This window comes from Hemibagrus wyckioides, linkage group LG19 (assembly GCF_019097595.1).
Source record: "Hemibagrus wyckioides isolate EC202008001 linkage group LG19, SWU_Hwy_1.0, whole genome shotgun sequence".
Classification (NCBI taxonomy): Eukaryota; Metazoa; Chordata; class Actinopteri; order Siluriformes; family Bagridae; genus Hemibagrus; species Hemibagrus wyckioides.
In genome coordinates this window covers 7,067,501-7,093,778 of record NC_080728.1, presented here as the reverse complement: position 1 = coordinate 7,093,778, position 26,278 = coordinate 7,067,501, and the positions used below count along the sequence as shown (strand labels likewise).

General features: G+C 41.5%; 3 protein-coding genes and 1 long non-coding RNA gene across 6 annotated transcripts in view; 1 reads left to right on the top strand and 3 right to left on the bottom strand.

The window, feature by feature from the left end:
• LOC131369819 (uncharacterized) overlaps positions 1-15,760 on the top strand; it is a 28,138-nt gene extending 12,378 nt beyond the window's left edge. The window contains exon 3 of one of the 2 annotated variants that reach the window (XR_009207335.1): positions 15,632-15,760. This is a non-coding gene — a long non-coding RNA (uncharacterized LOC131369819). Of the gene's footprint in view, positions 1-6,271; positions 6,682-15,631 lie in introns of those variants that run through there. The other variant, XR_009207336.1, reaches the window with a different exon arrangement.
• Positions 2,477-5,822, bottom strand: ndufa12 (NADH:ubiquinone oxidoreductase subunit A12). Its single transcript, XM_058416678.1, has 4 exons — positions 5,700-5,822; positions 4,445-4,527; positions 4,128-4,215; positions 2,477-2,714 (listed from the first exon to the last, which is right to left on the bottom strand). Exons 1-4 carry the CDS (start codon positions 5,786-5,788, stop codon positions 2,534-2,536), a joined length of 441 nt encoding a protein of 146 aa, XP_058272661.1. The 5' UTR covers positions 5,789-5,822; the 3' UTR covers positions 2,477-2,533.
• On the bottom strand, positions 7,695-18,883 carry nr2c1 (nuclear receptor subfamily 2, group C, member 1). Its single transcript, XM_058416676.1, has 14 exons — positions 18,672-18,883; positions 16,293-16,453; positions 15,980-16,210; positions 15,683-15,761; positions 15,084-15,263; positions 14,606-14,753; positions 13,801-13,897; positions 13,255-13,439; positions 13,019-13,160; positions 12,592-12,713; positions 12,137-12,276; positions 11,552-11,689; positions 11,230-11,335; positions 7,695-8,411 (listed from the first exon to the last, which is right to left on the bottom strand). Exons 2-14 carry the CDS (start codon positions 16,344-16,346, stop codon positions 8,237-8,239), a joined length of 1,797 nt encoding a protein of 598 aa, XP_058272659.1. The 5' UTR covers positions 16,347-16,453; positions 18,672-18,883; the 3' UTR covers positions 7,695-8,236.
• A 1,198-nt stretch (positions 18,884-20,081) lies between these two features.
• The window catches only part of fgd6 (FYVE, RhoGEF and PH domain containing 6), a 36,659-nt gene continuing 30,462 nt past the window's right edge, over positions 20,082-26,278 (bottom strand). For both annotated transcript variants that reach the window (XM_058416671.1, XM_058416670.1), the window contains exons 13-21: positions 25,919-26,002; positions 25,725-25,804; positions 25,527-25,626; positions 23,400-23,543; positions 23,193-23,301; positions 23,004-23,098; positions 22,558-22,686; positions 22,296-22,444; positions 20,082-20,854 (exon numbers count right to left, since the gene is read on the bottom strand). In XM_058416671.1, the coding sequence (XP_058272654.1) occupies positions 20,818-20,854; positions 22,296-22,444; positions 22,558-22,686; positions 23,004-23,098; positions 23,193-23,301; positions 23,400-23,543; positions 25,527-25,626; positions 25,725-25,804; positions 25,919-26,002 (927 nt within the window). In that variant the 3' untranslated portion in view covers positions 20,082-20,817. The remainder of the gene's footprint in view (positions 20,855-22,295; positions 22,445-22,557; positions 22,687-23,003; positions 23,099-23,192; positions 23,302-23,399; positions 23,544-25,526; positions 25,627-25,724; positions 25,805-25,918; positions 26,003-26,278) is intronic.

Here is a 26,278-nt window from a genome sequence, read left to right as displayed (position 1 = left end):
TAAAATTCCACAGGAAAACATTATTAATGAAATTACACAGTAACCTCTTAAAGCAGTTAATCCATTAAGGTTAGCACCCAAACTTTCTTCAGTTTTGTGCTGGAGCTGCAACTGCAATCTTTTTGAGAAACCTATGACTGTTGAACTCTGGCGGTGAGACGCCAGAATGAAGGAAACACTGTCCTCTACAGGAAGAACACTTCCTTTCAAATACATTTATGCAGTTAGCCATTCAGCCAATCATGTGGTAGCAGCACAATCATGTAGATACAGGCCAAGAGCTTCAGCTTAATGTTCACATCAAACATCAGGACGAAGGAAAGGTCTAGCATCTGTGACTTTAACTGTGGCGTGGTCGATGGTACCAGATTAAGTATTTCAGAAACTGCTGATCTGGGATTTTCACACACAACAGTCTCTAAAGTTTACACAGAATTAAGACAACAATTCTGTTCGAGGAAACACCTTGTTGATTAGAGATCTGAGGAAAATGGCCAGAGCTGCCATGGAGGATATAAGTAACTCATTTAATCATTCTTTATACCTGTGTTAAGCATCTCAGCATGCACAAAACATCACACCTTTGAGGTGGATGAGCTATAACAGCAACAGACCACATCAGGTTCCTCTCCTGTCAGTCAAGCGTGGTGATCTTAAAGTATCATGAACACAGACTCATCAACACTAGACCATTTATGATTTAAGATCACCTGGCAAGTTTTCATCTGCATAAATGAGCATGTCTAGATGTGTTCCTATTAAAGTGGCCATCGAGTGTATACACTCTCCAGGATCACTCGCCACCATCACTCATATTTATTAACACTAAGTTTTTAGTCGCTCAAAGGACTTTTCATACATCGCCGACATCATACAGAACCAAGAAACCTAGAGAAGAATGAAGCATTTCTCCTTCCCCGTGTTGTGACACGATGACATCAACGACATCTCCAGCTGTTGCTATGGAAGCAGTGAGGTGGAAGAGAACTCCTCTTCACTTCAGAACCCAGAGGAATGAATTGTAATACATTAAGAACCATGTGGCTCAGATTTGGGTCAGCTTGTCCCCTGAGAGTGAAGAGTCTCTGTGAATCAATCCAGTTATTCTGATGATCACCTTCACACTTACCTCATTTATATTCCTATCCTGATGAGTATATTTTTTAAATAATCAGATCTTAAGCTACCTGAAATTCTGTGGACCAGCGTTCTCCACCAGCATCATCTAAACACCAATTGAGGGGAATTTGTTTTATTATTTTTGAATGAATGATGTTTATCTCTTCAGCACAGTTCCAGAGAGATTGGAGCTTTTCTAGTGGCTTACTAAGACATATTATGATGGTTGGTCTGCTACATCAATTCTGAATATCTATCCATCTATTTGTACGCACACAGTTCCCTCCAGAATTATCGGCACCCTTATATAATAACAGGATATCTCTGCCCAAAATCTGTTGCCTCTCCCAGGAGGTCGAGACTTGGCTATAGACAAAGCCTTCAACAGGAAAATCAATCCAGAAATATGTAGAGACACAAATTCAATGCTTTGGCACAATCAGCTCAGTGTCTCAGTGGATTTAAAACCTAACAAAAAGTCCTGGTCTGAATTGAAGAGAGAAGTTCATGTGGATAAATCTAACTTAGAAATGTTCTGTATTCATGAAAAGGTCTACGATACTCTGTGTGTGTTTGTCTCCTAAGACTCAGGTACATAGTTTGTCTTTAGAAAATCATATAGTGTTTGAAAACTTTGTGGGAACAGTTTGGGGATGACCCCTTCCTGTTCCAACATGACTGCACACCAGTGCACAAAGCAAGGTCCATAAAGACATGGATTAGTGAGTTTGGTGTGGAGGAACTTGACTGAGTCCTGACCTCAACCTCATAGAACACCTTTGGGATGAATAAGAGTGGAGACTACGAGCCAGGCCAAAACTGAGATGTCTGCCTTTACATGCACATGAATGTAATATGGAGTTGCAGCTATAACAGCTTCAAATCTTCTGGGAAGGCTTTCCACAAAATTTAGGAGTGTGTTTATGGGAATTTTTGACCATTCCTCTTGAAGCACATTTGTGAGGTCAGGCCTGGCTCGCAGTCTCCGCTCTAATTCATCCATCAGGTTGAGGTCAGAACTCTGTGCAGTCCAGTCAAGTTCCTCCACACCAAACTCACTCATCTATGTCTTTATGGACATTGCTTTGGTGTGCAGTCATGTTGGAACAGGAAGGGGTCATCCCCAAACTGTTCCCACAAAGTTGGGAGCATGAACTTGTCTAAAATGTCTTGGTATGCTGAAGCATTAAGAGTTCCTTTCAGTGGAACTAAGGGGCCAAGCCCAAACCCTGAATTCAATGATTTGGAGGGGTGTCCCAAAACTATTGCAATATTGTGTGTCTAATCTATATAAATAGCAGAAAGAAATAGAGTTCATTTGAATGAGGCTCTCTGATGAAACAGACACACAGGAAGATGAGGTTTTATAGATTTAATCATTTACACACAAATTCCAGCTATAATTTACACAATTTCACTGCTGTCCAGTTTTAGGCGGTACCCACTCATGGATTTTCTTAGAAGTGGTGGAATACGGGACATAAGACGCAGAGGTTCCGCTCACGTTGATCTGGTGGATTTCTGCCAGAAACTTCTTGGGTTCTGGAGGATGTGTAGTGGGAGGATCATCAGTCATACAGTGCAGCCAGCGGTGCCTGGGAAACACAGACAAACAGGCACACATGTTTGGTGACCAATTAAACAGTGATGGTGTGTCAACATACGTTCTCACACCCCAAACATCATTCCAAAAGAAATTTACACATTCTGCATAAAGAAATGTGAGCTGTTTCTCAATTTCTTATCCAAATCAAGCCCAATGCCACTGTCGTCATAGCGACAGCTACTGAACCAGGCAAAACAGAACTTTTCTAATCAATTTCTTTCTCATATATATATTTTTAAATTAAAATCTTCCAGTCAAATAGCACAAACCCGGGACCCAGCCAGAGTGACTCAATACTTTAGGCTTCTTTTCAGTTTGATATTATTAGATTTCCCTGCTGTGTATATTTGAAGGGAATATGTGAAAAGGAAATCATTTGCTGAAGCTCACAATGAGCTCACATACTGAACAGAAGCCTTTATAGCACAATGCGAGTGAATTCTGCACTCTGATTGGCTAGAACTGCATTATTGTGCATTATTTTTGTAGAAACGCACAGCTTGGACTTTTTTCCTATAGCAACAGCTCATTCACTAGGGCTTGTCTGGCAGTGTCATTTAAGACTAATAATAAACGTTTAGCATTATCATACATGTGGTGATATTTTAGGACATATTTCAATTTTACACAAAGAGTCTCAAGTGACAGCATTTTGTGGTTTGCAAAGTGTCCCAGCATGAGAAAGTGTTCAGTACAGAAGAGTTTTCCTTTCCAGTTACCTTGTGCATTTTTGTTAGAGAGACAGACAGACAGAGGGAGGGAGGGAAGGAGACAAAGACAGAGAGAGAGAGAGACAGAGACAGACAGATGGACAGACAGACAGATGGACAGAGGGAGGGAGACAAAGACAGACAGACAAACAGACAGAGAGAGAGAGACAGAGACACAAAGACAGTCACAGAGAGAGAGAGACAGACAGACACATAGAAAGAGAGAGAGAGAGAGAGAGAGAGACACAAAGACAGTCACAGAGAGAGAAAGCAGTAGAGAGAGAGAGAGAGAGAGAGAGAGAGAGAGAGAGAGAGATAGAGAGACAGACGGACGGACGGACGGACGGAGACAAAGACAGACAGAGAGCGAGACAGCCAGAGGCACAAAGAGTCACAGAGAGAGAGAGAGCAAGAGAGAGACAGAGTGAGAGAGAAACAGGGAAAGAGAGAGATGCTGGTAAGGGAATGACTATCAGTTATAAAGCAGGACATAACTTGTCTGTTAAACAGTTTAATCATTGCTTAATCGCTGCGGTATTAAAGCAGAACAACAAAAAATCCAACACTCTTAACAACACTCTCCATCACACACACAAGTGATAAAATACAGAAGCAAAAACAGACAGCAGTTCAGCACGCAATGTAATGTAGTAATACATTTGTGGAGCGCTGCACAAAGTGAGACATTTTACCATTCTGCAGGCACCATGCTGCCGTCAACGTCCCACAGTGTCCTCTTGCCATTCATCTCTGTGGTGTAGATGACCCATCGGTGACGGCCTGCAAGAGAGACACCAAAAGAAGCAGTGGTTAACACTCTGTCCTGAACATGTAGACCAAATGCAGATTCTCAAAATACACATCAATATGATGTATTATTTATTCTTCTTTGTTGTTGTTTTTATGTGATTGTGGCCTATTTCAAAATTTGTGACATGCAGAGATAGTTCAAATTGGGGGTGGGGGGCAAATACTTTTTCACAGCCCTGTAAAGCTCTTCAGGACTTACCAAAGAAATACAACTTGTCCTCATAGTACTTGTTGCCGTATTTGTCGATGCCGATCAGCGTTCCTGTCTTCACATCGTTTGCCCTGATAAATAAATCAAAATAAACAAGTAAAAAATGTGTACAGTAAGATATAGCCAGTGAGTCACACCCCAGGGAGCTAGGAATCTGATTGAGATATAACCTCATACACAACCTTATAATAAAGAGCTCAGACACTTGGTTCATGAAATTTCTGCCCTGGTCAACTGTAAATAGAGACACGGAAGCATCTCAGCGCAAACTGCAACTCAACTATGAAGCAAACAAACCACACAAACTAATAAAAAAGGGGTGATGAGATTTATTTTCATGAAAAGACCTAAGATCACTGTGTGCAATGCCAAGTATCAGTGGGAGTGTAAGGTATATAGACGAACAATGGACAAATCTAGGTTTGGCAGGTGCCAGGTGAACGCTACCTACTGGAACACAGCAGTGTGCGTGTGTGTGCCAGCAGTAAAGGCTGGTCAAGGAGGGATAATATGGGCTGTTTTCCAGGATATGGTCTCCTTACTTCCTGTGATTAATGTTAAAAGCCATTTGAGACAACTGTATGCTTCCTTCCACCATTGTGGCAGTTTAGAGACAGTTTCCTGTTCCAGCAGCACTGGACAGACAGTCCATGAAGACATGGTGTGTTAAGGTAAAGGTTATGGTTAAGGAGTGGACGAAGTGGAGTGTCCTGCACAGAGCCCTGACTCTGACTCACCCCCACTGGGATGAACTGGAACATCGACTGAACCCCAGTGTCTGATCTCACTAATGCTCTTGTAGCTGAATGATCACTAATCCCCACAGACATGCTCCAACATCTAGTGGAAAGAGTGGAGTCCATTACAGAGGCAAAGGGAAGACTACAGAATAATAACGCCAGTGATTTTGGAAAGTGATGACCAACAAGCTCATGTGTATAGAGTGTTTATAAACAGCATCATAACTGCCTATGAACACAGTAATACATCTAAATGAGCTGTCTTATTAACAAGTTAGCCTTATTTTAGTCTTGATCTTTTTCAGCTTTAAGTAATCAGAATGTAAACACACAGAGTAGTTAGTTAGTAATGAGGACTCTTTAGCTCGTAGCTAACTAGCAACTATGCTACGCTGATCACAGAGGTCATTACCGTTTACTGCGTTTATTCTCCGTATTTTTCTACTCTAAATGTCCAGTTTCTTCATGACATATTCACAGCACGCTACTGTTCTCATACCGACCTGAAAAACTGCAGGAAAAGGCCCCTAACCCCACCGTGACCCGTGATTTGACCAAAGGCCCTCCGGATTAAATGAACATACTCCGCCATAGCAGACGAACTACTATGACAAGCACCGCCTACTTCACTCTGATTGGCTAAGAATATGACGCTCACTGTGCTACGATTGGTTAGCACGAATCCATCGCCTGTGTTTTGATAGGTGACATCCACCATCAGTCTGCAGTCTGGCTAAAAAAATAGTATTATTCGGCAGCTAAAGTTATTGTGATAATGTGAATATATGTCATATCTCTTGTTCTTGTGGCATTAAATAAAGCATAATGAAAGAGTATAAATTGTTTAACATACTTGTCACTATTCGATCCGTGCCGATAACACGATTTGTGCTGCGCTTGTTTGGAAACTCTGCGCATGCGCGAACTTGCTGCACATTCTAACAGTATATTATTCAGACAAGAATTAGACGCATTCCCGCACATGCGCAGTACAAATCGATTAGTGACATTACTACAAAATGTAATTAGAATATTTATTTATATTCTAGTTATAACAAATGTGATATGTCTAAAGTTTCTTGAAGGTGGTGGTGGTGGCTCAAGTGGTTAAGGCTCAAGGGTTCAAGCCCCAACACTGCCAAGCTGCCACTGTTGGGCCCTTGAGCAAGGCCCTTAACCATCACGGCTGACCCTGCACTCTGACCCCAACCTCCAAGGATGCAAAGAAAGAATTTCACTGTGCTGTAATGTATATGTAACAAATAAAGGCTATTTCCAAAGTTATTCTACAGTCAAATCTCTGATATAAACAACTTCTCAGCTGAACCAATCAGTATACATGAGGCAGGACTTACTACACACATATGTTTAAGCATGGATCACAGCTGCTGTTTTTAGTTTTGTTTTAACTCTTAAAAACTGGTGTTATTGTTTGCTTATCTTTCAACCTTATGTTTGGTTTGCCTGTTAACTAAAATTAGCATGATGGGTAGAAATATAATGATATGGTGTAACTGAACCAGAATATCCATTAGCAAATCAAATCTAAATAAAACATAACTAGTGATTACTATTACTATAAAATATGTATTATTTTACTATTATTATTACGAAGTGATAATCTTAACTTTGTTATATAATAATATAACAAACAAAGTTATATTAATGTGTGTATATATATATATATTACACTCTGGAAAAAAAATAAAACCACTGCCCAATCTCCAGATTTGAACCCTATTGAAAACCTCTGGAATGTCATCAAGAGGAAGATGGATGGTCACAAACCATCAAGCAAATCTGAGCTGTTTGCTTTTTTGCAAAAAGAGTGGTATAAAGTTCCCCAACAGTAATGTGAAAGACTGGTGGAGAGCATGGAGCCAAAACACATGCAAATCAGGGTTATTCCACCAAATACTGATTTCTTAAGGTTATTTAGCCAAAGCATTAACACAGTTTGTTTACAAATTATTTGCATTTTGTGTTATTTGAGTTATTAAAGCTCTGCAAATACTGCATGATCTTGGGTTATTTTGATGTGTTGTCATTTCCTTTAAATATACACTCTAAATAACAATAGTTCTATTTTGAATTTAGGATAAATATTGTCAGCAGTTCACAAAAAAATGAAACAACTGTTCAGCTCACCAATATCTGTAAGAAAAAAAACATAAGAAACTGATTATTTTTTTATTATTATTTTGCAGTGGTCTCTTATTTCTTTCCAGAGCTGTATATATCTGGACTTACTAACTTCCAGAGGGAAAGAAAAAGTGAGGCTGGTGAGGGAGCAATTGTTTATAGCTGCTATAACAATGACAGGAAATTGTCTCATGGACAGTTCATAACATTAAATTTACTAGAAATGGTCAAAAGCATGACGTTATGCTCTTACATAAATAATAATTAAAAAAAAGTGAATGTTAATGCATGTTAAAGTAAAATACTACTAAGTCGTTGTGGGGGGAGAGAGAAAAATAAAACACTTTAGAAGTTGCTGTTCTTGGAAAACGTTGTTATTGATTCAGCAAGGCATGGTTCATTTATAGCAGCACAGTGCCACTATTTTAGGCACAAGATCTTAGATCATTTCTAAAACATACAAGGGGCTTTGATATTTTAGTGTGATAATATACTGCAATAACAGGAAGAGCGTATTTATCTCTGTATAAGAGTGACATTTACACTTATATACACAACTCAATGTACATACAGCAAGATAAAGCTTAAGTCTTTTCACAGTTCACACATTTTCAGCCACTTCCTTTAAGTGAACCTTTTTCAAATCGAGCACTCCGGTTCACTGTGGCTGCGGTCTCTACAAATAACAACATCCCCGGTCTTCATCATGCACCAGCTGGTAACACGTTGACCTACTACCTCCATGCGCAGTCAAAAGGCCGTGCCTTACTGGCTGCTGCTTCTGTACATCAGAGTCGAAAGGTCACTTTTAGGGCAGCGAGATGATGGTGCGGTCAGTCCGCGGGCACTCGGGCCCTGAGGCTGATTGTAGCAGTTTTTTTTGCAAATGCTGATGGAGTCACTCAGTGGTGCTGGCTGATTGGCTGTTGTAGTCAGTAGAGTCCATTTTGAGGATGTAGGGAATAATGCTGTCGATTTGGACATTCCCAATGAGACTGGCGAAGAACAGCTCCTCGGTCACGGCGGCGCTCATCAGACGCAGAGCAGGCAAGCGGAGCAGTAACTTCGACAGGCTGAGAGAGAGAGAGAGAGAGAGAGAGAGAGAGAAAGCATGAGAGAGAGAGAGAGAAAGCATGAGAGAGAGAGAGAGAGACAGAAAGAGATCAAGATGGAGAGAGAGAAAGAGCAAGATAGAGAGAGTGAGCGAGAGAGATAGAGAGAGAGTGAGATAGGGAGAGCAAGAGAGAGAGAGCGATTGTGATTAGTGACACCTAAATGATTATCTGCATCCCACACAATTCATATTGTGTACAGGAATACTAACAACAAATGGCATACGTATTCATCCCCCTGCATCTCTGTACATTGTGTTGTGTGGAACTGAAATCATTTTTAATAAGGATCTTTTACGTTTAAAGGCACAAACTGTTGTTTTTAACTTATTGTGACACAAAGGTCAAGTGAAGCACACATTTTGGTTGCAGAAGTGTTCACCCCTTCAGGCAACACTTGGTAAAACCACCTTTAGAAGCAATTACAGCTGTAAGCCTTCTGGAATTACATCTCTATCAGACTGGATGGAGAACGTTAATGAACAGCAGTTTTCTCGCCATAAAGTCTCAATCAGATTGACAGGACCATTCCAACACACTCAGATTCTTGGCTTCTTGAAGAGATTGCCCTGTATTTGCTCCACATACACCATATTGCCAAAAGTATTTGCTCACCTGCCTTGACTCGCATATGAAGTTAAGTGACATCCCATTCCTAATCCATAGGGTTCAATATGACGTCGGTCCACCCTTTGCAGCTGTAACAGCTTCAACTCTTCTGTGAAGGCTGTCCATTTTTGACCATTCTTCCAGAAGCGCATTTGTGAGGTCACACACTGATGTTGGACAAGAAGGCCTGGCTCTCAGTCTCCGCTCTAATTCATCCCAAAGGTGTTCTATCGGGTTGAGGTCAGGACTCAGTCAAGTTCATCCACATCAGACTCTGTCATCCATGTCTTTATGGACCTTGCTTTGGTCACTGGTGCACAGTCATGTTGGAAGAGGAAGGGGCCAGCTCCAAACTGTTCCCACAAAGTTGGGAGCATGGAATTGTCCAAAATGTCTTGGTATGCTGAAGCATTCAGAGTTCCTTTCACTGGAACTAAGGGGCCAAGCCCAGCTCCTGAAAAACAAGCCCACACCATAATCCCCCCTCCACCAAACTTTACACTTGGCACAATGCAGTCAGACAAGTACCGTTCTCCTGGCAACCGCCAAACCCAGACTCGTCCATCAGATTGCCAGATGGAGAAGCGTGATTCGTCACTCCAGAGAACGCGTCTCCACTGCTCTAGAGTCCAGTGGCGGCGTGCTTTACACCACTGCATCCGACGCTTTGCATTGCACTTGGTGATGTATGGCTTGGATGCAGCTGCTCGGCCATGGAAACCCATTCCATGAAGCTCTCTGCGCACTGTTCTTGAGCTAATCTGAAGGCCACATGAAGTTTGGAGCTCTGTAGCGATTGACTCTGCAGAAAGTTGGCGACCTCTTTGCACTATGCGCCTCAGCATCCGCTGACCCCGCTCCGTCAGTTTACGTGGCCTACCACTTCGTGGCTGAGTTGCTGTCGTTCCCAAACACTTCCACGTTCTTATAATACAGCTGACAGTTGACTGTGGAATATTTAGGAGCGAGGAAATTTCACGACTGGATTTGTTGCACAGGTGGCATCCTATCACAGTTCCACGCTGGAATTCACTGAGCTCCTGAGAGCGACCCATTCTTTCACAAATGTTTGTAAAAACAGTCTGCATGTGTAGGTGCTTGATTTTATACACCTGTGGCCATGGAAGTGATTGGAACACCTGATTCAGATTATTTGGATGGGTGAGCGAATACTTTTGGCAATATAGTGTATCTTGCCCTCAGTCCTGACCAGTTTCCTGACATGATGCTACCAACCCCATGCTTCACTGTGAGGACTACGCTCTCAGGGAGATCTGCTAAACACAGTATTTGTGCCATAGCCAAAAAGATTTGATCAGAGAAACTTCTCCCACATTCCTTTTGGGACTTTACTTCTCTTTTATTAAAATAACTCTAGAGTCTAGGCAGACAGCTTCTCTCATCTGAGCTGTGGATCTCTCTGGCTTCAGAGTCTCTGCTTCTCTCACTAATGCCTGTTTACCTAGTAGCTGCCATTTGGTAGATGATTGCCTCAAGGACTCACAGGTATGACATATTCGTTCTAGTTTTTATTACTGGGTTTGATGGTACTCTATAGGTTTGTGATTTAAACGACCAAACTCTTACTGGTGCTGTTCCACAGCTTTGTTCTGTACTCTGACAGCTCCTTCGTCTTCATGATGCCCTTTTAATGTTCTCAAAAAATAAACTCTCTTCAGGAAAAGGTATATTTATAGTGACATCACCGCACATTAATCACACACAGGGTCAACTCCATTCAGCTTAAGTTAAGTTGCCTTTATCTGTCACGTATACTGCACAGTGAAATTCTTTCTTCACATATCCCATCCTTGGAGGTTGGGGTCAGAGCGCAGGGTCAGCCATGATACAGTGCCCTTGGAGCAGAGAGGGTTAAGGGCCTTGCTCAAGGGCCCAACAGTGGCAACTTGGCAGTGCTGGGGCTTGAACCCTGATCTTCCAGTCAACGACCCAGAGCCTTAACCACTTGAGCTACCACCATCCGACTATCTGACTTCTGATTGCACCAGAACTAATCTAAATAAACCTCTATGGTTTTATATGTGAATAGTTTTGCAAACTATATTGATCTGTTCTTCTGGCTAATCTGTACATTCATGACATATGATTTCATTTCAGTTTCTGGTTCTAACACTACAAAATGTGTAAAAGTTCAGAATATGTCAGTTACCGATAAGTGTCCTCTGGGTACACCCTGCTGACGTAGTCCTGCAGCTCCATGTAGGCTTTCTCCTGGAAGCGCTCAATCTGAAGAGTGCTGTCCACTCCCACAAAATCTATCACACAACACAAACACACCATCAGTCAGCTCTTCATCTCATTCTCTAAACCTTTTCTCCCTCTGATGCTTTAAATTTAAGCCTGACTCTTACAATAATAACTCTACATGCTTCTATCGTTACTGATAGAGTTAGTATGGAGTATGTAAGCAAGAGAAAAATGTCTGCACTTGAAGAAGAATGTCACAGCTTGAGCATGAAGAGCTCTGTTACCTGGGCTGAAGAGGACGGTGGCTTTGAGGTAGGCGTACTCATAGGCATCAGGGCTCACACGACTCATGCTGTTACAAAACTCCTGCATTCGCCAGATGTGTTCCATCACTTGCTTTACTCTTTCTGCAGAGAGTTTCTCTAACACACACAAACACCACACACACACACACACGAGGGGTCCATCGTTATACAGGTTTTCTTCAGGGTGACATATCAGGACTACACAAGATACAAGATGTCCCTCGCTCAAAACATTTTATTAATTGATTACATCGCAATTAAGCCAAATTCTTCAGATCAGTTCGTGACAAAATATTGTTTATTTTAATACACTGTTCATACGCATAGACTTGATCTAAATCACACCACAGATGTTTTGGTTAAATCACATGAGGTTATATCCCAACTATGTGCTACTATTCTAAACAGTAGATCATCACACTGTGGCACATTGACTCACTTATATCTGCTCCTCCAGAAGTTATTCATTTAAAGTAATGTTTATTCATTTAAAGCCTGCTGTGTAAACATTGCACTGTGTGGAGTTAATGAAAGAGCCCAGATGACTGGATGCTATGCTCTTACCTTCTTCCAGACTGCTCTGCAGGTGACTGACTATGGCACTGAGAATCATCTCCACATTCATGACCTGAGCGCACTGAGCCAAGCCTAAAGCAAACAGCTCATTCCAACACGCCTTTATCAGATTGATCCCATTCTCTGGCCTACAGAGCAAGAGAGAGTGAGAGAGAGAGAGAGAGAGAGAGAGAGAGAGAGAGAGAGAGAGCGAGAGAGAGAGAGAGAGAGAGAAAGATTAAATGAGATGTTAGGGGAAGAATAAGTGAGAGCAAACACAGAAAAGAACATAAAATTAAGTAAAAATAAAATTAATGACTAAATCATTCCAGAAAATTAATGGAAGAAAGAAAATAAATACAGAGAGAGTGAAAATGACAGCAACAGAAAGAAAAGAGATAAGGCTGGGTGTAACCTGAAGAGCACGCACACACACACTCTTGCACACACACACACACACTCACCCGAGAGCCTGGAAAGCAGGAATGGAGCGCGCCCAGTGCATGGAAAGGAACAGCAGGCGAGAGGCCGACTCACAGATGTAGTTCAAATTTAGAAACTCCGGCACAGGCAAGGGCATCATCAGCTACACACACACACACACACACACACACACACACACACACACACATACACTTCTATTAGTAATAATTAGTGGCAGAGGCTTTGTTTCAAATTCTAGCTCAGTATTTTTTTCCCAAATCATTCATGTTTCAGTCTCAGGTTACCAAATTTTTTATTAAAATATATTATTCCGTTACGGTAACTCAAGGTTTACGACACATTCAGCTGGCTAGGCCAACACTCTGTACAACACACTCTCACATTCAGGTCCAATTCCAGCTTTGTGTCTGAGGTTATGAGAGAGTGGGATCTGTGGTGATCTCTGACCTTAAAAGGCACATGCATGTCAGAAAGCAGTGGTCCTTCCAGCTCCAGCATGGTGGCACTCTGCTCCTCAGAAATGTTCCCCTCTATGGTATAACTGTTCCCGTCCTCTGGCTGCAGAACTTTGGCCAATGAGTCAAAGGCTCTGCACACACACACACACACACACACACGGGGGTTACTATCACCAATCTGCTCATGTTTGGTCCCTCTGTTATAGAGGAAGACTGTTCTCTTACTGAGAGATTTCACTGGAATTCTGCTCGTCCGGTTGGACTTCGGTCACGGAGGCACCCTCTGTGCTCATGCTCTCCAGTCCTGATTGGTCAACGCTGCTCTCCATCACCTCACGGCTCTTGCTCATGTGGGCCAGAGATGTGACCACGTTCGCCAGCGTGCTAAGATCGCCCTGAGATTCATCGTTCTGTATGAGGGTGAAACATATACAAGTGGAATATACACACTTTAAAACATGATTAATCAGTATAGTGGTATTTTTTTCCATGTATGTTGCACTGAGAAAGAACCACAGACTAACAGGTTCATTGGGCAGTAAAAGCCATTTGAGGGACTAGAGAATATCACAGAATCATAGATAATCACAGAAACATACTGAAGCATTTCATTACGCTTAATAAGCAGCATTCTTTTATTTCTTAACACAACATTCAACCAAAATTAAACTGAAATTACCTTGCTGAAGATTTTTTCGTCCCATTTGTTTAGACAACAAATACTAGCAAACATATTCCAGTAACTGCAACAACTGTGTGTATGTGCATTACCTGGTCTGGTGAGGAGGGGATGAGGATGGTGTTGTCTAACTTGGACAGAGACTGCTGGATGTTCAGAAGCATGTTGGAGTTTAACACATTGGTGGGCCTGTGCAGAGTGAATATGCATGCACGTGTTTAAAAAACCCTGAAAAACTTAAGCATAAATTATTCTCTTGCATAACTGCAAAAGATTAAAAGTTGGGCAAATGTGGATTGTCATGCATCATGCAGATGCTGAGGGGGTGAAGAGGGATATGCTATGGTTGTACATGCTTACAATAATTTTAATAACCTCTGTTGAGCAAACTAAGTCTAAATGAAAAGCCAGTGTTACTATATACTGAAAAATATTAATGTGAAGTTCAGTTTTCTTTTGTTGTTTGTGACTTTAAATGCTTGATTTTTATAGTCATTTAAATGTTTATATTGGGCAACATGAAGAGGTTTGGATTTGATAAAAGAAATAATTTTTTAATCATTTTTCTTCCTTACTATTCTTTCGATCATCTTATCGTATCTTAGAATATTTTATTTGTCAGTAAACACACAATACACATTTCTGCCTGAGAAAATGTACTGAGACATGTTTCAGAGTAACGCTGATATAAATGATCATGTACAGTCATTTTAACACTCTATACTTTATATACTCTTCCTACTGGAGTGAAACAGGAGATGTTCTTCATCACATGACACTGTCCTGTAGCACACATGCTCACATTACATGCAAGTCTCAGCAGACACGTGTGTGAAAGCCGAAGCTCAATTCCCACAACATGCCCTCGGAAGTGCGGCTCTGGCTGAAGACACAAACCTGGCTGTCTCTTTCTCACTGACGAATGTGGGCATGGCGGCCAGGGGGCTGCAGAGGTTCTTGCGGATGTAGATCTTTTCGATGGAGGGGGCGCAGTTGGCTGGCTTTTCCCTCGTCACTTCCACTGGCTTCCTCTCGCACTGAACGGCTGAGAGACGCATGCACCACAAAGCACAATGCAATCAGTTTAAAAAACAAAGGGGAACAAAGGGGTTTCTGTTTGAGCAATTTTTTAAAAACCTCTCATTTATAAGGATATATATTTTTATTTTAATATTCCATATGGCTGTTACATCATGCACATGTCATTAGGAGTGACATTTCATAATTACAGGACGTTGATCGATAATCTGTTCAGTGGAAACACGTGTCTAATAAACGGCACATGAATACACGTTTGTCAATAATGATAGAATCTTACTCAATAAGAGAATCAATGTGTGAATATGAGATGCGTGTGTGTGTGTGTTTGACTCACAGTCCTGTTTCATGCCGAGGGCCATGCAGCGCCGCAGTCTGCAGTATTGGCAGCGGTTGCGGTGATGCTTATTGATCACACACTCCCCCGAGCCACGGCACGTGTACACCAGGTTCTTGCGGATGCTTCGCTTGAAAAAGCCTTTGCAGCCTTCACAGCTCACTGCCCCATAGTGACGACCTTCAGGACAAACACAGAGAAAACTTGCATGTCTCTCTCAAAAAACACAACTTGGCAATTTCACATAGCAACCAGAAAGCTAAAAAACCTCTCTTTACAAACCACTGAGACTTTCTTATTTGTGTCTACTTAAAAAATAATAATAGAAAGACAGCACATGAAAACAATGAAGTATTACAAGAACCTTTATTAACATTAATATTAAACACCCATGTTATAACTAGAACTGTTATTGGCAAGCTATTATTCAATAATAATGCACACTTTCTGACCAATCAGATTCAAGAATTAAACTAAGCTGTAGTCTCTACATATTAGTAGTAGTAGTATTCCCAAAATCTTCCTAATGTATTCATTTTCTCCAACAGCATCTGTCAGAAATCTAACGGACACACATGGGATGGTCTTCTCTCACTTACCTGAAGCTTTGTCTCCACACACTACACAATACTCGACCACAGGCTTCACAGAGCTTTGTTCTGTTCCCTCCGTGACAAACTGTTGAAGAAGAACACATATGGACAAAGATACAGATATAGTTGTGTGCAAAACTTTATGTACCCCTCACTAACCAGGAGGGGAAAAAACCTTTGGAAAAGTAACATTTTTCTGCAAATCTGATGAGGTATGTGCAGAAGTTTGGACACCCTACTACCTCAGAAATAAGTAACACCCCCTTTGTCTGTATATGTGTTTTATCTGAAGATGTGTCTTACCTGTATCTGCTGACCTGCCAGCTCAGGTGATGCGAAAAGCAGTTGATTGACCGCGGATCCATCAGCTGAAGTCAGGATGACTTTCCCCGGTGAGCTCTCATGCTTTAGGAGGAGTTTTTCCTGATTGGGATAATCCACATTGGCTAATATAAACTGCTGTTTTCCGGCACCTGCCTGATCGTACGCTGTTACTATCTGGAGCTTCTGACCCAGCTGCTGATCCGTCAGGATCTGATCCACACACACACACGTTTGTAAACAGCAGTAACTGCAGCAGGAAAATACATTATGATGATTATGTGTCATCTGTTACCTGCAGACCTCCATCTGCTGACACCAGCTGAATTCTGGGACTTTCTCCTGCCATGATGACCCCACACACCGCTTGGGCTTAAATGCAACTCCCCATCACACACACACACACACACACACACACACACACACACTCTCTCTCTCTTTCCTTTGAAGCAGAACCTAAACAAAGACACAAGTTTTACTGACTCAATCAAGCTTGTCCATCATTTTATAGACACTCAACACTGCAGGACAGATCCTGGAGGTGGAGCTTTGTGAAGATGGATGGGAATGGGGGCGGGCTCAAAGAGGATTGAAGGAATAAATGAATGAATAAATCAATCAATCAATGTCAAATAACTGTTAAAGAATCTAATCTTACTTAATGCACGTTTATAAATATAGAAATAATAATAAATACATAAATAAATAAAGCAAGCCTAAATAAATGAAAAGTTTATTAGACAGAATTTGAATAACAGATAGACTACTACGTAAAAGTCTTAACTAGCTGATGTTTTTTTGCACTGATCTAGTTTACAGATGTTGACTTTTATTACTTCTCCTTGAGTCAGGAGGGAAAATTTTTACGAAACATAGAAATATATCATGTGAGACAACAGACGAGGGTTTTGTAAATGTGACTGAGTGTCAGGACGAAACTGTGGCAGATTCTCCAAGACGCTGAGCTTATAGTTTCCTTATAAAATTCACACTGTACCTTTAAAAAAAAAAGAAAAGAAAAAGAAAGATAGTAAAGGGTAGTCAGACTAAATATTTGACTTTTTTTAATTTGCATCTTTGCGTCAAATCGTTTTAAGACTTTTGCACAGTGTTCAATGATAAATATTCAACATCAAAATATACACTATTACCAAAAGTTTTGGGACACCCCTCCAAATCATTGAATTCAAGTGTTGTTTTTCAGGGGTTGGGCTCAGCCCCTTAGTTCCACTGAAAGGAACTCATAATGCTTCAGCATACCAAGACAATTTCATGCTCCCAACTTTGTGGGAACAGTTTAGGGATGACCCCTTCCTGTTCCAACATGACTGCACTGAGTGAGTCTGAGTTGAGTTGAGTCCTGACCTCAACCTGATAGAACACCTTTGGGATGAATAAGAGCGGAGACTGTGAGCCATTCTGAAACTGGGACGTCTGCCTTTACATGCACATGAATGTAATATGTAGTTGGACCATCCTTTACACCTATAACAGCTTCAACTCTTCTGATCAGGCTTTCCACAAGGTTTAGGAGTGTGTTTATGGGAATTTTTGACCATTCCTCTAGAAGTGCATTTCAGGTCGGACACTGATGTTGGACGAGAAGGCCTGGCTCACAGTCTCCACTCTAATTCATCCCAAAGGTCTGTCGGGTTGAGGTCAGGACTCTGAAGTTCCTCTACACCAAACTCACTCATCCATGTCTTTATGGACCTTGCTTTGTGCACTGGTGTGCAGTCATGTTGGAACAGGAAGGGGTCATCCCCAAACTGTTCCCACAAAGTTGGGAGCATGAACTTGTCTAAAATGTCTTGGTATGAAGCTGAAGCATTAAGAGTTCCTTTCACTGGAATTAAGGGACCGAGTCCAACTCCTGAATTCAATGATTTGGAGGGGTGTCCCAAAACTTTTGGCAATATCACGTATATAAATATGGAGTTTCCTTCTTTCGGGTGCAGTATAACCAGATTAGCTTGATTAGCATGGTGGCTAATTAGCATTAGCATTTGGTTGGCATGTCTACTCATTTAATAAGTGTATTTAAATGGCAGTTCCTGAGAGAGACTCGGACCGGGTGTGTGTGTGGAAGACTACAACCAAACTGATCAGAAATGTGAGACGGAAGATAAAGAAAGCGCTTTTCCTGTAGGGTGAAAGGTCAACATTGAAGGGTTAAAGGACTCTAATAACAACATATCCCAGCGCGCTTCCTTGCACTAGGATTAGCACAGACACGCCGCTCGCTGCACGCGCACACACACACTCACGGAGACTCACGTTATAGTTTTATATCGCACTTAATGCACTCATGTTAAATCGAATGCTAGACACCGGAAGCGCGCGCGCTGTGAGCTAGCTTGGAGCTAGTTTAGCAAAGCTAGCCGAACTGATGCGGAAAAACTAGACGCGTTAGCGGTGCACAGTTCTGCTGGAACAAACGCGAGCTAGTTTGCTAACCTCACCTCGACTGAAAAAGGCACTGAATAATAATGTGAGGGATGAAACGATGAGAACGAACGAGACATGATCGATGGAAGTTGTTGACATGCTAGCTAGCTAAAGCAGGCCAGCTAGCCGCGGCGCACTCCACATCACAGCGGAACCCTCAGCGACGACTCTACACACCTCAGCAGCGTGGAGCCGAACCTCTGCTTTTACAAACTAAAGCTCTTACCGTGCCACGCGATAGTTTATCGCCGAAAATCCGATGTTTTTGGTTAATTTTTCCCAAACCGTTTCGCCTCCGGGAGGTCAGAGTTCGCGACCCTTATGCGACAAATGCAAGTGCGCATGCGCAGAAATCGCGTAGCGGAATGAAGGCGTTCTTCGAGGACGCGTGCTCAAGAGGAAAAAATTATAGATATATTTTTGTCAATAACATTTTCCTTATTCTTTATACTGAAAGAAATTAATGGTTAACTTAACTTTGGTTGTAGGACTGATTCGATTTCCTCAGACCAAGTTTCACTTTTATAACACACACACAGACAATAAACAGAATGGTTGTAATGTACACCTACACTATATTGCCAAAAGTTTTTGGGACACCCCTCCAAATCATTGAATTCAGGGGTTGGGCTTGGCTCCTTAGTTCCAGTGAAAGGAACTCTTAATGCTTCATCATACCAAGACATTTTAGACAAGTTCATGCTCCCAACTTTGTGGGAACAGTTTGGGGATGACCCCTTCCTGTTCCAACATGACAACACACCAGTGCACAAAGCAAGGTCCATAAAGACATGGATGAGTGAGTTTGGTGTGGAGGAACTTCAGAGTCCTGACCTCAACCCGACAGACCGTTGGGATGAATTAGAGCAAAGTTCATTCCACTGGTACTAAGGGTCCTGAATTCAATGATTTGGAGGGGTGTCCCAAAACCTTTGTCAATATAATGTACATCTGACATACTGAGCGCAATACCTTTGTGGTGTGTTTTCAGTAGTTGATTAAGTGTTGCAACATAATGAAAACTCAGTTTGAGCGGGGGGAAAAAAAGAAAAGAAAAAGCAACCCTGAGCTTAGGGATGAGAGACTAAAATAGCAGGTATACCCATAAAAATCCCAAGTGCTTGTGCATTTTGTCCTATTATATTAAACCAATCTTTCCACTCTAACATCACAACACCAGAAAGAACAATGCAAGACGCCAGATCACAAAAAATGATCCTGATTTTATTAGCATAACCCTTTTCCAGATAAATCATGTAATAGAGTAGAACAGTAAGAATTAAAATCACCAGCATGACTTCACTGTAATGTACAAAATGGCAGTGTCTCTGAGTGTGCTACTGTATCTTAGAAGGCTATGCTCGTTATCACGCAGTGATATTACACAGTTCTTAGCTCGCTGAAAACCTGACATTGTTAAATTACAAAAAATCATTAAATTCATTCGAGGAGACTAACAATCCTGAATTGTTATAAATAGACCTGCATTATATTACCATATACAGTATATTTACACATATATCCAGTTATTCCCAGTATCATATTTTAATTTTCTTTACTGTCAGTCCTATACAAAACAAAGATAAAAAGTTGTTTTAAAAGGCTAACCATAAAATAAAAATGTGGCTTCTTTCTGTTTAAGGCTTCTAAAAATAATAATAATTAAAAAAAAAAAAAAAAAAGACTACTGGCTTTTACAGTGGTATCCTACATCTCCCAAGATGCACCATTGCAGACAAACATGTTTGCTCATCGACGCAGAACTCAAGGCACTGAAAATTCACACTTGCTTGTGCATGTCCGTCCACATCTGACCCGTGATCAAACATGACCTTTCCGACACACTCTTCACACTTACAGCCTTCTTCACTCTCACAGAACTTCACACTGGATGTTCTTCGTATGTCCAGTGCCACGTCAGGTGTCTGGACAGTGTGCAGTACTTGTTTAAAGTCACAGAATCTGACTAATTTGCTGGTATCTTTAATGTAAAATCTCAGTTAGTCCCTTGACCTACAAATCCATTTGATTCATTTGGCACACACATGTCCAAAGAGATTTGAATGTGAGGCAGAATCCAGCTCCAGCTGTGGAACAGGAGGTTAATGGTCTTGGCTTTTCTGACAGTCCTGGTGTTTCCAGTCACTAATGCACAACCTCAATGATTTCAAACACCTGTTTGATTTTGCTTTTGAGACTGGAATAAAAAGAAGCCACGCTCCTTTGCTAGGTTGCTAGGTCGCATCCTTAGTTCCAAACTTGCTTTAATACTTTAATTGGTGTCTTTTGAGCTCAGGCACTGTTCCTCAACGTTACTGCTGCAGGCTGGGAAAAAAAAAGAGTTCTAGGAAACTATTTATTATCCACATTAGTCAAAGAATCATGGCCTCCTGAAACGCCTCAATCCACCTGAAATAAAAAAAACAAAACAGATGTAAGATAAAAGTTGATAAAAGACAAGACGATTGTGTGCTTGCATTTTTATTCTGAAGATCAGCAAAATAAAATAAAATAAGGAAGTACACAAATATACACTATATTGCCAAAAGTTTTTGGGACACCCCTCCAAAGCACTGAATTCAGGGGTTGGGCTTGGCCCCTTAGTTCCAGTGAAAGGAACTCTTAATGCTTCAGCATACCAAGACATTTTGGACAATTTCATGCTCCCAACTTCGTGGGAACAGTTTGGGGATGACCCCTTCCTCTTCCAACATGACTGCACACCAGTGCACAAAGCAAGATCCATAAAGACATGGATGAGTGAGTTTGGTGTGGAGGAACTTAACTGGCCTGCACAGAGTCCTGACCTCAACCTGATAGAACACCTTTGGGATGGATTACAGTGGAGACTGTGAGCCAGACCTTCTCGTCCAACATCAGTGCCTGATCTAACAAATGTGCTTCTAGTGAAGTGGTCAAAAATTCCCATAAACACACTCCTAAACCTTGTGAAAAGCCTTCCCAGAAGAGTTGAAGCTGTTATAGCTGCAAAGGGCGAGACAACTCCATATTACATTCATGTACATGTAAAGGCAGACGTCCCAGTTTTGGCCTGGCTCATAGTCTCGCAAGGGGCTGAGCCCAACCCCTGAAAAACACCACCTGAATTCAATGATTTGGAGGGGTGTCCCAAAACTTTTGGCAATATAGTTTATAGATAAATAAATAAGTTTGTCATCTGTTTATCAGTACTGAGATTGTCGCATAAAATGTTTTTACTCTCATGTTGACAGGAATGGAGGTCAGAAATGAAAATTGTGGGACAAAGACAGAGAACTAAAGTAAGCAGGACTGCTGAGCATTGAGTTCCCGAATAAAACTACTGCAGGGGGGTTTTCTTTGTTGTATTGTAAGTAATCTCTCACACACTCTCACTGGGGCAATTTAGCAAAACCAATCCACCTGCAGGCTTGTTTTTGGACAGTGTGAAGAAAGAAGAGAACCTGGAGGAAACCCACGCAATCATGGCGAGAACATACACAGAAACCTAATAACAAAGAACAGACTTGGCTTGATGAACAATGCACAAAGGAGTGAAATTACCCACACTAACAGAAACTAATTTTTATTTTCATGTTCTCTTGGCTTTTCTCATCCAATTCAACTGGCCTTTTGAACAGAAAAATGTTAATTGCAGCAGAAAAAAAATGCTAAAATGGCAGGAAATGGTTAGAGTTGAAGAAAAAAAAAAACTCTCAGCAGTGTTTACATGAACATTATTTCCCAGACCAACTTAAGGAGTGAATGGGCACAAGATTTAAATATTTATAAGATGATATTTTGCTTGGAAAGTGTTTACTTCTTGGTTGTGGTTGTCAGAAGTACTGACACTGTGTGCAGGTGTGTGTACCTCTGAGCTGTAGGAATATCATCCGCTCTGAAGATATAATACAGTATGTTTTTGTGGTAGAGTTTAAACTGCAGCTTCTCTGCCGGTCCAGACTTCTCTTCCCTCAGGAAAAAGCCCAGCAGCGGCTGGCTCTCCAATGCTGCAACATCCTGAGCGCAGACACACACACACACACAATCACAGATCACCACTTGTATTCAAACACAGCCTGAGAAGCCCATCCTGACAAAAAGACAATGAAGCACCAGCACGAGTGTTATACCTCACTAGCAGCGTACGTGTAAAGCACTTTGTTCTTGATGACGAACCACAGCCGCTTCCATGGTTTCTTGTAGCCTTTCGATCTCTGAAGGTAGCCACTCATAGAGGAGTTCTCTGTATTAGCAGAAACCTGACAGAGAAAATGGTGTCAAGGTACTGCATCTGTGTCTAATCTACATAAGCCTCCTGACCTGTGAGGCATCAGTGAGGCCTCACATGAAGCCAAAATGCCATGATTCATACAGTATCAATATGGTTACAGAGAAAGACCCATAGCTCTAATCTAAGAAGGAGAAGCTAATCAGAAACTTACTAATGGCGCGTTCGCAACTATCAATAACGTAAGAGACTAAATCAGTGTGAAATTGATATTGTATTATTTTCACACATAATTAACTGAGCATCATGAGCATAGACTTAATGTAATTAGACTTTCTGAAATAGCACCTCTTTCAGCGCTGAGGGAATCTTCTTTTGTTTTCTAGAGAAGGAGAAGGCTGAGCTGCGGCCGCTGGGTGAAACAGCCACCTCGGACTGCTCTCCTGAGAGATGACCAAACACAAAGATCAGTCAGACAAGACACGGCTTTCGCTTTCGGAATTAAAGTGCTTTAAAGTCGGAAGTGAAAGCTGAGACCTTTATCTTTCTGCTGTAGTTTGACGTAACACTGATCGCACACTCGTGCTAGCTGATTCTTCAGGTACTCCAGATAATATTTGTTCGACGAGCACGCCTGGCACACAACCTGCACAACAATGGTTAGCACACAACAATTTCAAAGCCATGTTAGAACTGTTAATATGTCTGCTTATTTGTGTTCCAGACCCTAAGTTGACCCCTGACCTTGCCACAGGCCCGGCAGTGGTGGCGTCTCCAGGTGAGGGTGAACTCGCAGGTACAGATCATACACATGGTCGTGCGGAGGTCAGGGATCCAGATAGGAGCTTTAGAACCCAGTGGAGAATCATCAGCGGGGACTTCCTCAGACTGCATGGAATAGAAAACATACATAAAATATTAAACGTATTTCTAAAGCACTAGGGGAATATACTGCCATCCCTTTTCATATATTCAAGTCTTATTTGATTTGACCTGATTTGGAGCACTTTGTCATTTTTAAACCCTCTGCTCTCTGAGCCAAAAATACATTTCCGTGAAAACAAAATCATCTATAACAAGATTTCCCCTCTGTCTGGCTGACCCCAGCCCCTGAGTTGAATCTCTCATGCCTCGTGAGTTACCTACTTAAAAAATGACTGGAGCTGAAAAAGAGGTGGAGCGAGTTTCTGGGCTGGATACTGTATATATACAATATATATACTATATTAGCACTGATGCTGGTGAATTTGGACTATGTCTTGGTATATTTAACAGGTTTAGTGAACAGGTAATGTCTATAGTCACATATAATATGCAATATGCTCTCAGTAACGGTTTGCAGGCTAAGATGTCTCTTTATGACAATTTTTTAGCTGTAAAACTAGTGTTCAGTGCCGTGGGTGCTGTGTAATTGCTGTTTTATTCTTCTGTGCCTAGATTTATTGTGAACTTTAAAACAGAGAGCTAACAATTTGCAGTAAAATAAAATAAGTGACCTAAAATATAACCTTCCAGAAGGAGCTACAGCAGAAGTCTAATAGTGAGTGGTAGTTTATCATAGTGGAGCTTCAGGGTGGTCTGTACACAGACTCTGACTCTGGCTTTTACATATAAGGTAGGGGTGTGTGTGTGTGTGTGTGTGTGTGTGTGTAATTTACAAAAATGTTGCAAGTTCTTGGATCGCAATGTACTTCTTATTTACTGGCAGGGATTTAGCTAGGAATTCTAAACCCCCTGAAAGGAAAGTGATGTACACTGATCAGGCATAACATTATGACCACCTGCCTAATATTATGTTGGTTCCCCCTTTTGCTGCCAAAACAGTCCTGAGCTGTCGAGGCATGGACTCCACTAGATCCCTGAAGGTGTTCTGTGGTATCTGGCAACAAGATGTTAGCAGCAGATCCTTTAAGTCCTGTAAGTTGGCCTCCATGGACCCCACCTCGCAACTTACTAGAACTTACAATACTTACAGGACTTAAAGTATATTTTTGTTAGATTCTGACCACTGCAGACCGGGAACACCCCACAAGAGCTGCAGTTTTGGAGATGCTCTGATCCAGTGGTCTAGCCATCACAATTTGGTCCTTGTCAAACTTACTCAAATCCTTACGCTTGCCCATTTTTCCTGCTTCTAACACATCAACTTTGAGGACAAAATGTTCACTTGCTGCCTAATATATCCCACCCACTAACAGGGGCCATGATGAGGAGATAATCAGTCTCATTCACGGCACCTGTCAGTGGTCATAATGTTATGCCTGATTGACAGCATTTACAGCACACCCACACATACTTTCACCTACAAAATATCTAGACTAACACAAAATAAACCTCTCTAGTCCAGTTGGTGCACATTTTTTTACTTTCTTCCTTCTTCTTGCACAACTGAAACTGCTTGTCATTCTCAGTGGCTTGGGAGAGAAAAATATACACCACCTATGAGTGGTCCAGCAATCCAAGCACTATTTACGCAACAGAAATGAATCAAACACAATGAGTGTTTATATGAGTGGACAACACGGTGAGTTCAGTCCCGCTGTGTGTTTCTGAGGATTGTTGGGGTTGAAATGAGAGTCTCCATCTTGCAAAAAGTGCCTGCTCATTGGAGATCCTGGAGTCAGAGCAAGCTTCTCACCTGCCCATCTTACAGGATGTGGGCATGCAGGCAGTTAAGATTTCATCTGCACGTGCTAGGTGGACTGTCATTTTCTAAGCTGGACATTTTCCTCCCTTTCATCTGATTCAAACATTTCCACTCTTTTCCCCCTGCATGTGCTTTATGCTCTCTGTCTCGCAATCTAACACTCACAGACTAGGTACAAAGGCATGAATATATGTATACACACACACACTGCCTCACACCCCTACCTCTTGGCTTCGGCTGGAGATAAATGAGATTTTCTTCTTTGTGTAGTCGTCTATTGCTGTAGTGATGGCTTCTAGCCACTCGTCTCTCTCTGTGGCTGAGCTATACAAGCACATTAGAGAAGTTAAAACCAGCTTGGGCATGTGTTTAATGTCATTCCATTGTGTGTGTGTGTGTGTGTGTGAGAGAGAGATTCCTACCTGGCAGACAGGATGAAAGAACGTTCAACACTCTCAATGTTCAGTTCGTTTTGATAAGCCTCCTGACTGGGCTTGCTTACCTGCAGGAAAAACATTTATTAATTATCCCCTGTGTGTGTGTGTGTGTGTGTGAGTGTGTGTGGGTGTGTTTATGGGCATATGAGCGTGTTTGAATAAAATGCAGGATAGCTGACCTTCATACCAGCCAGAGACAGCATACTGTTTACTTTATACTGGCCAGATTGTACAGGAGTGGTATACAGCAGGATGTCATTAAACTGCACACACATATACAGATAGAGAGAGAGAGAGAGAGAGAGAGAGACAAAACATTATGGAATGTTTTATATTAATTGTTGAATATTTCATACTGACAGCACCATGATCCAGACAATCACACATTCTTTGTGTACAGTTGTTGTTGCTCTTGAGTATTGCTGAATGCTGTATCTGGTTCCTATTTGTCTGCGCTTTGTACAAGACAAAACTCCTTGTACATGCAAACGTGCGTAGCAAAATATTGTGACTGATTACTTTAGCTACCACTTCTTTGC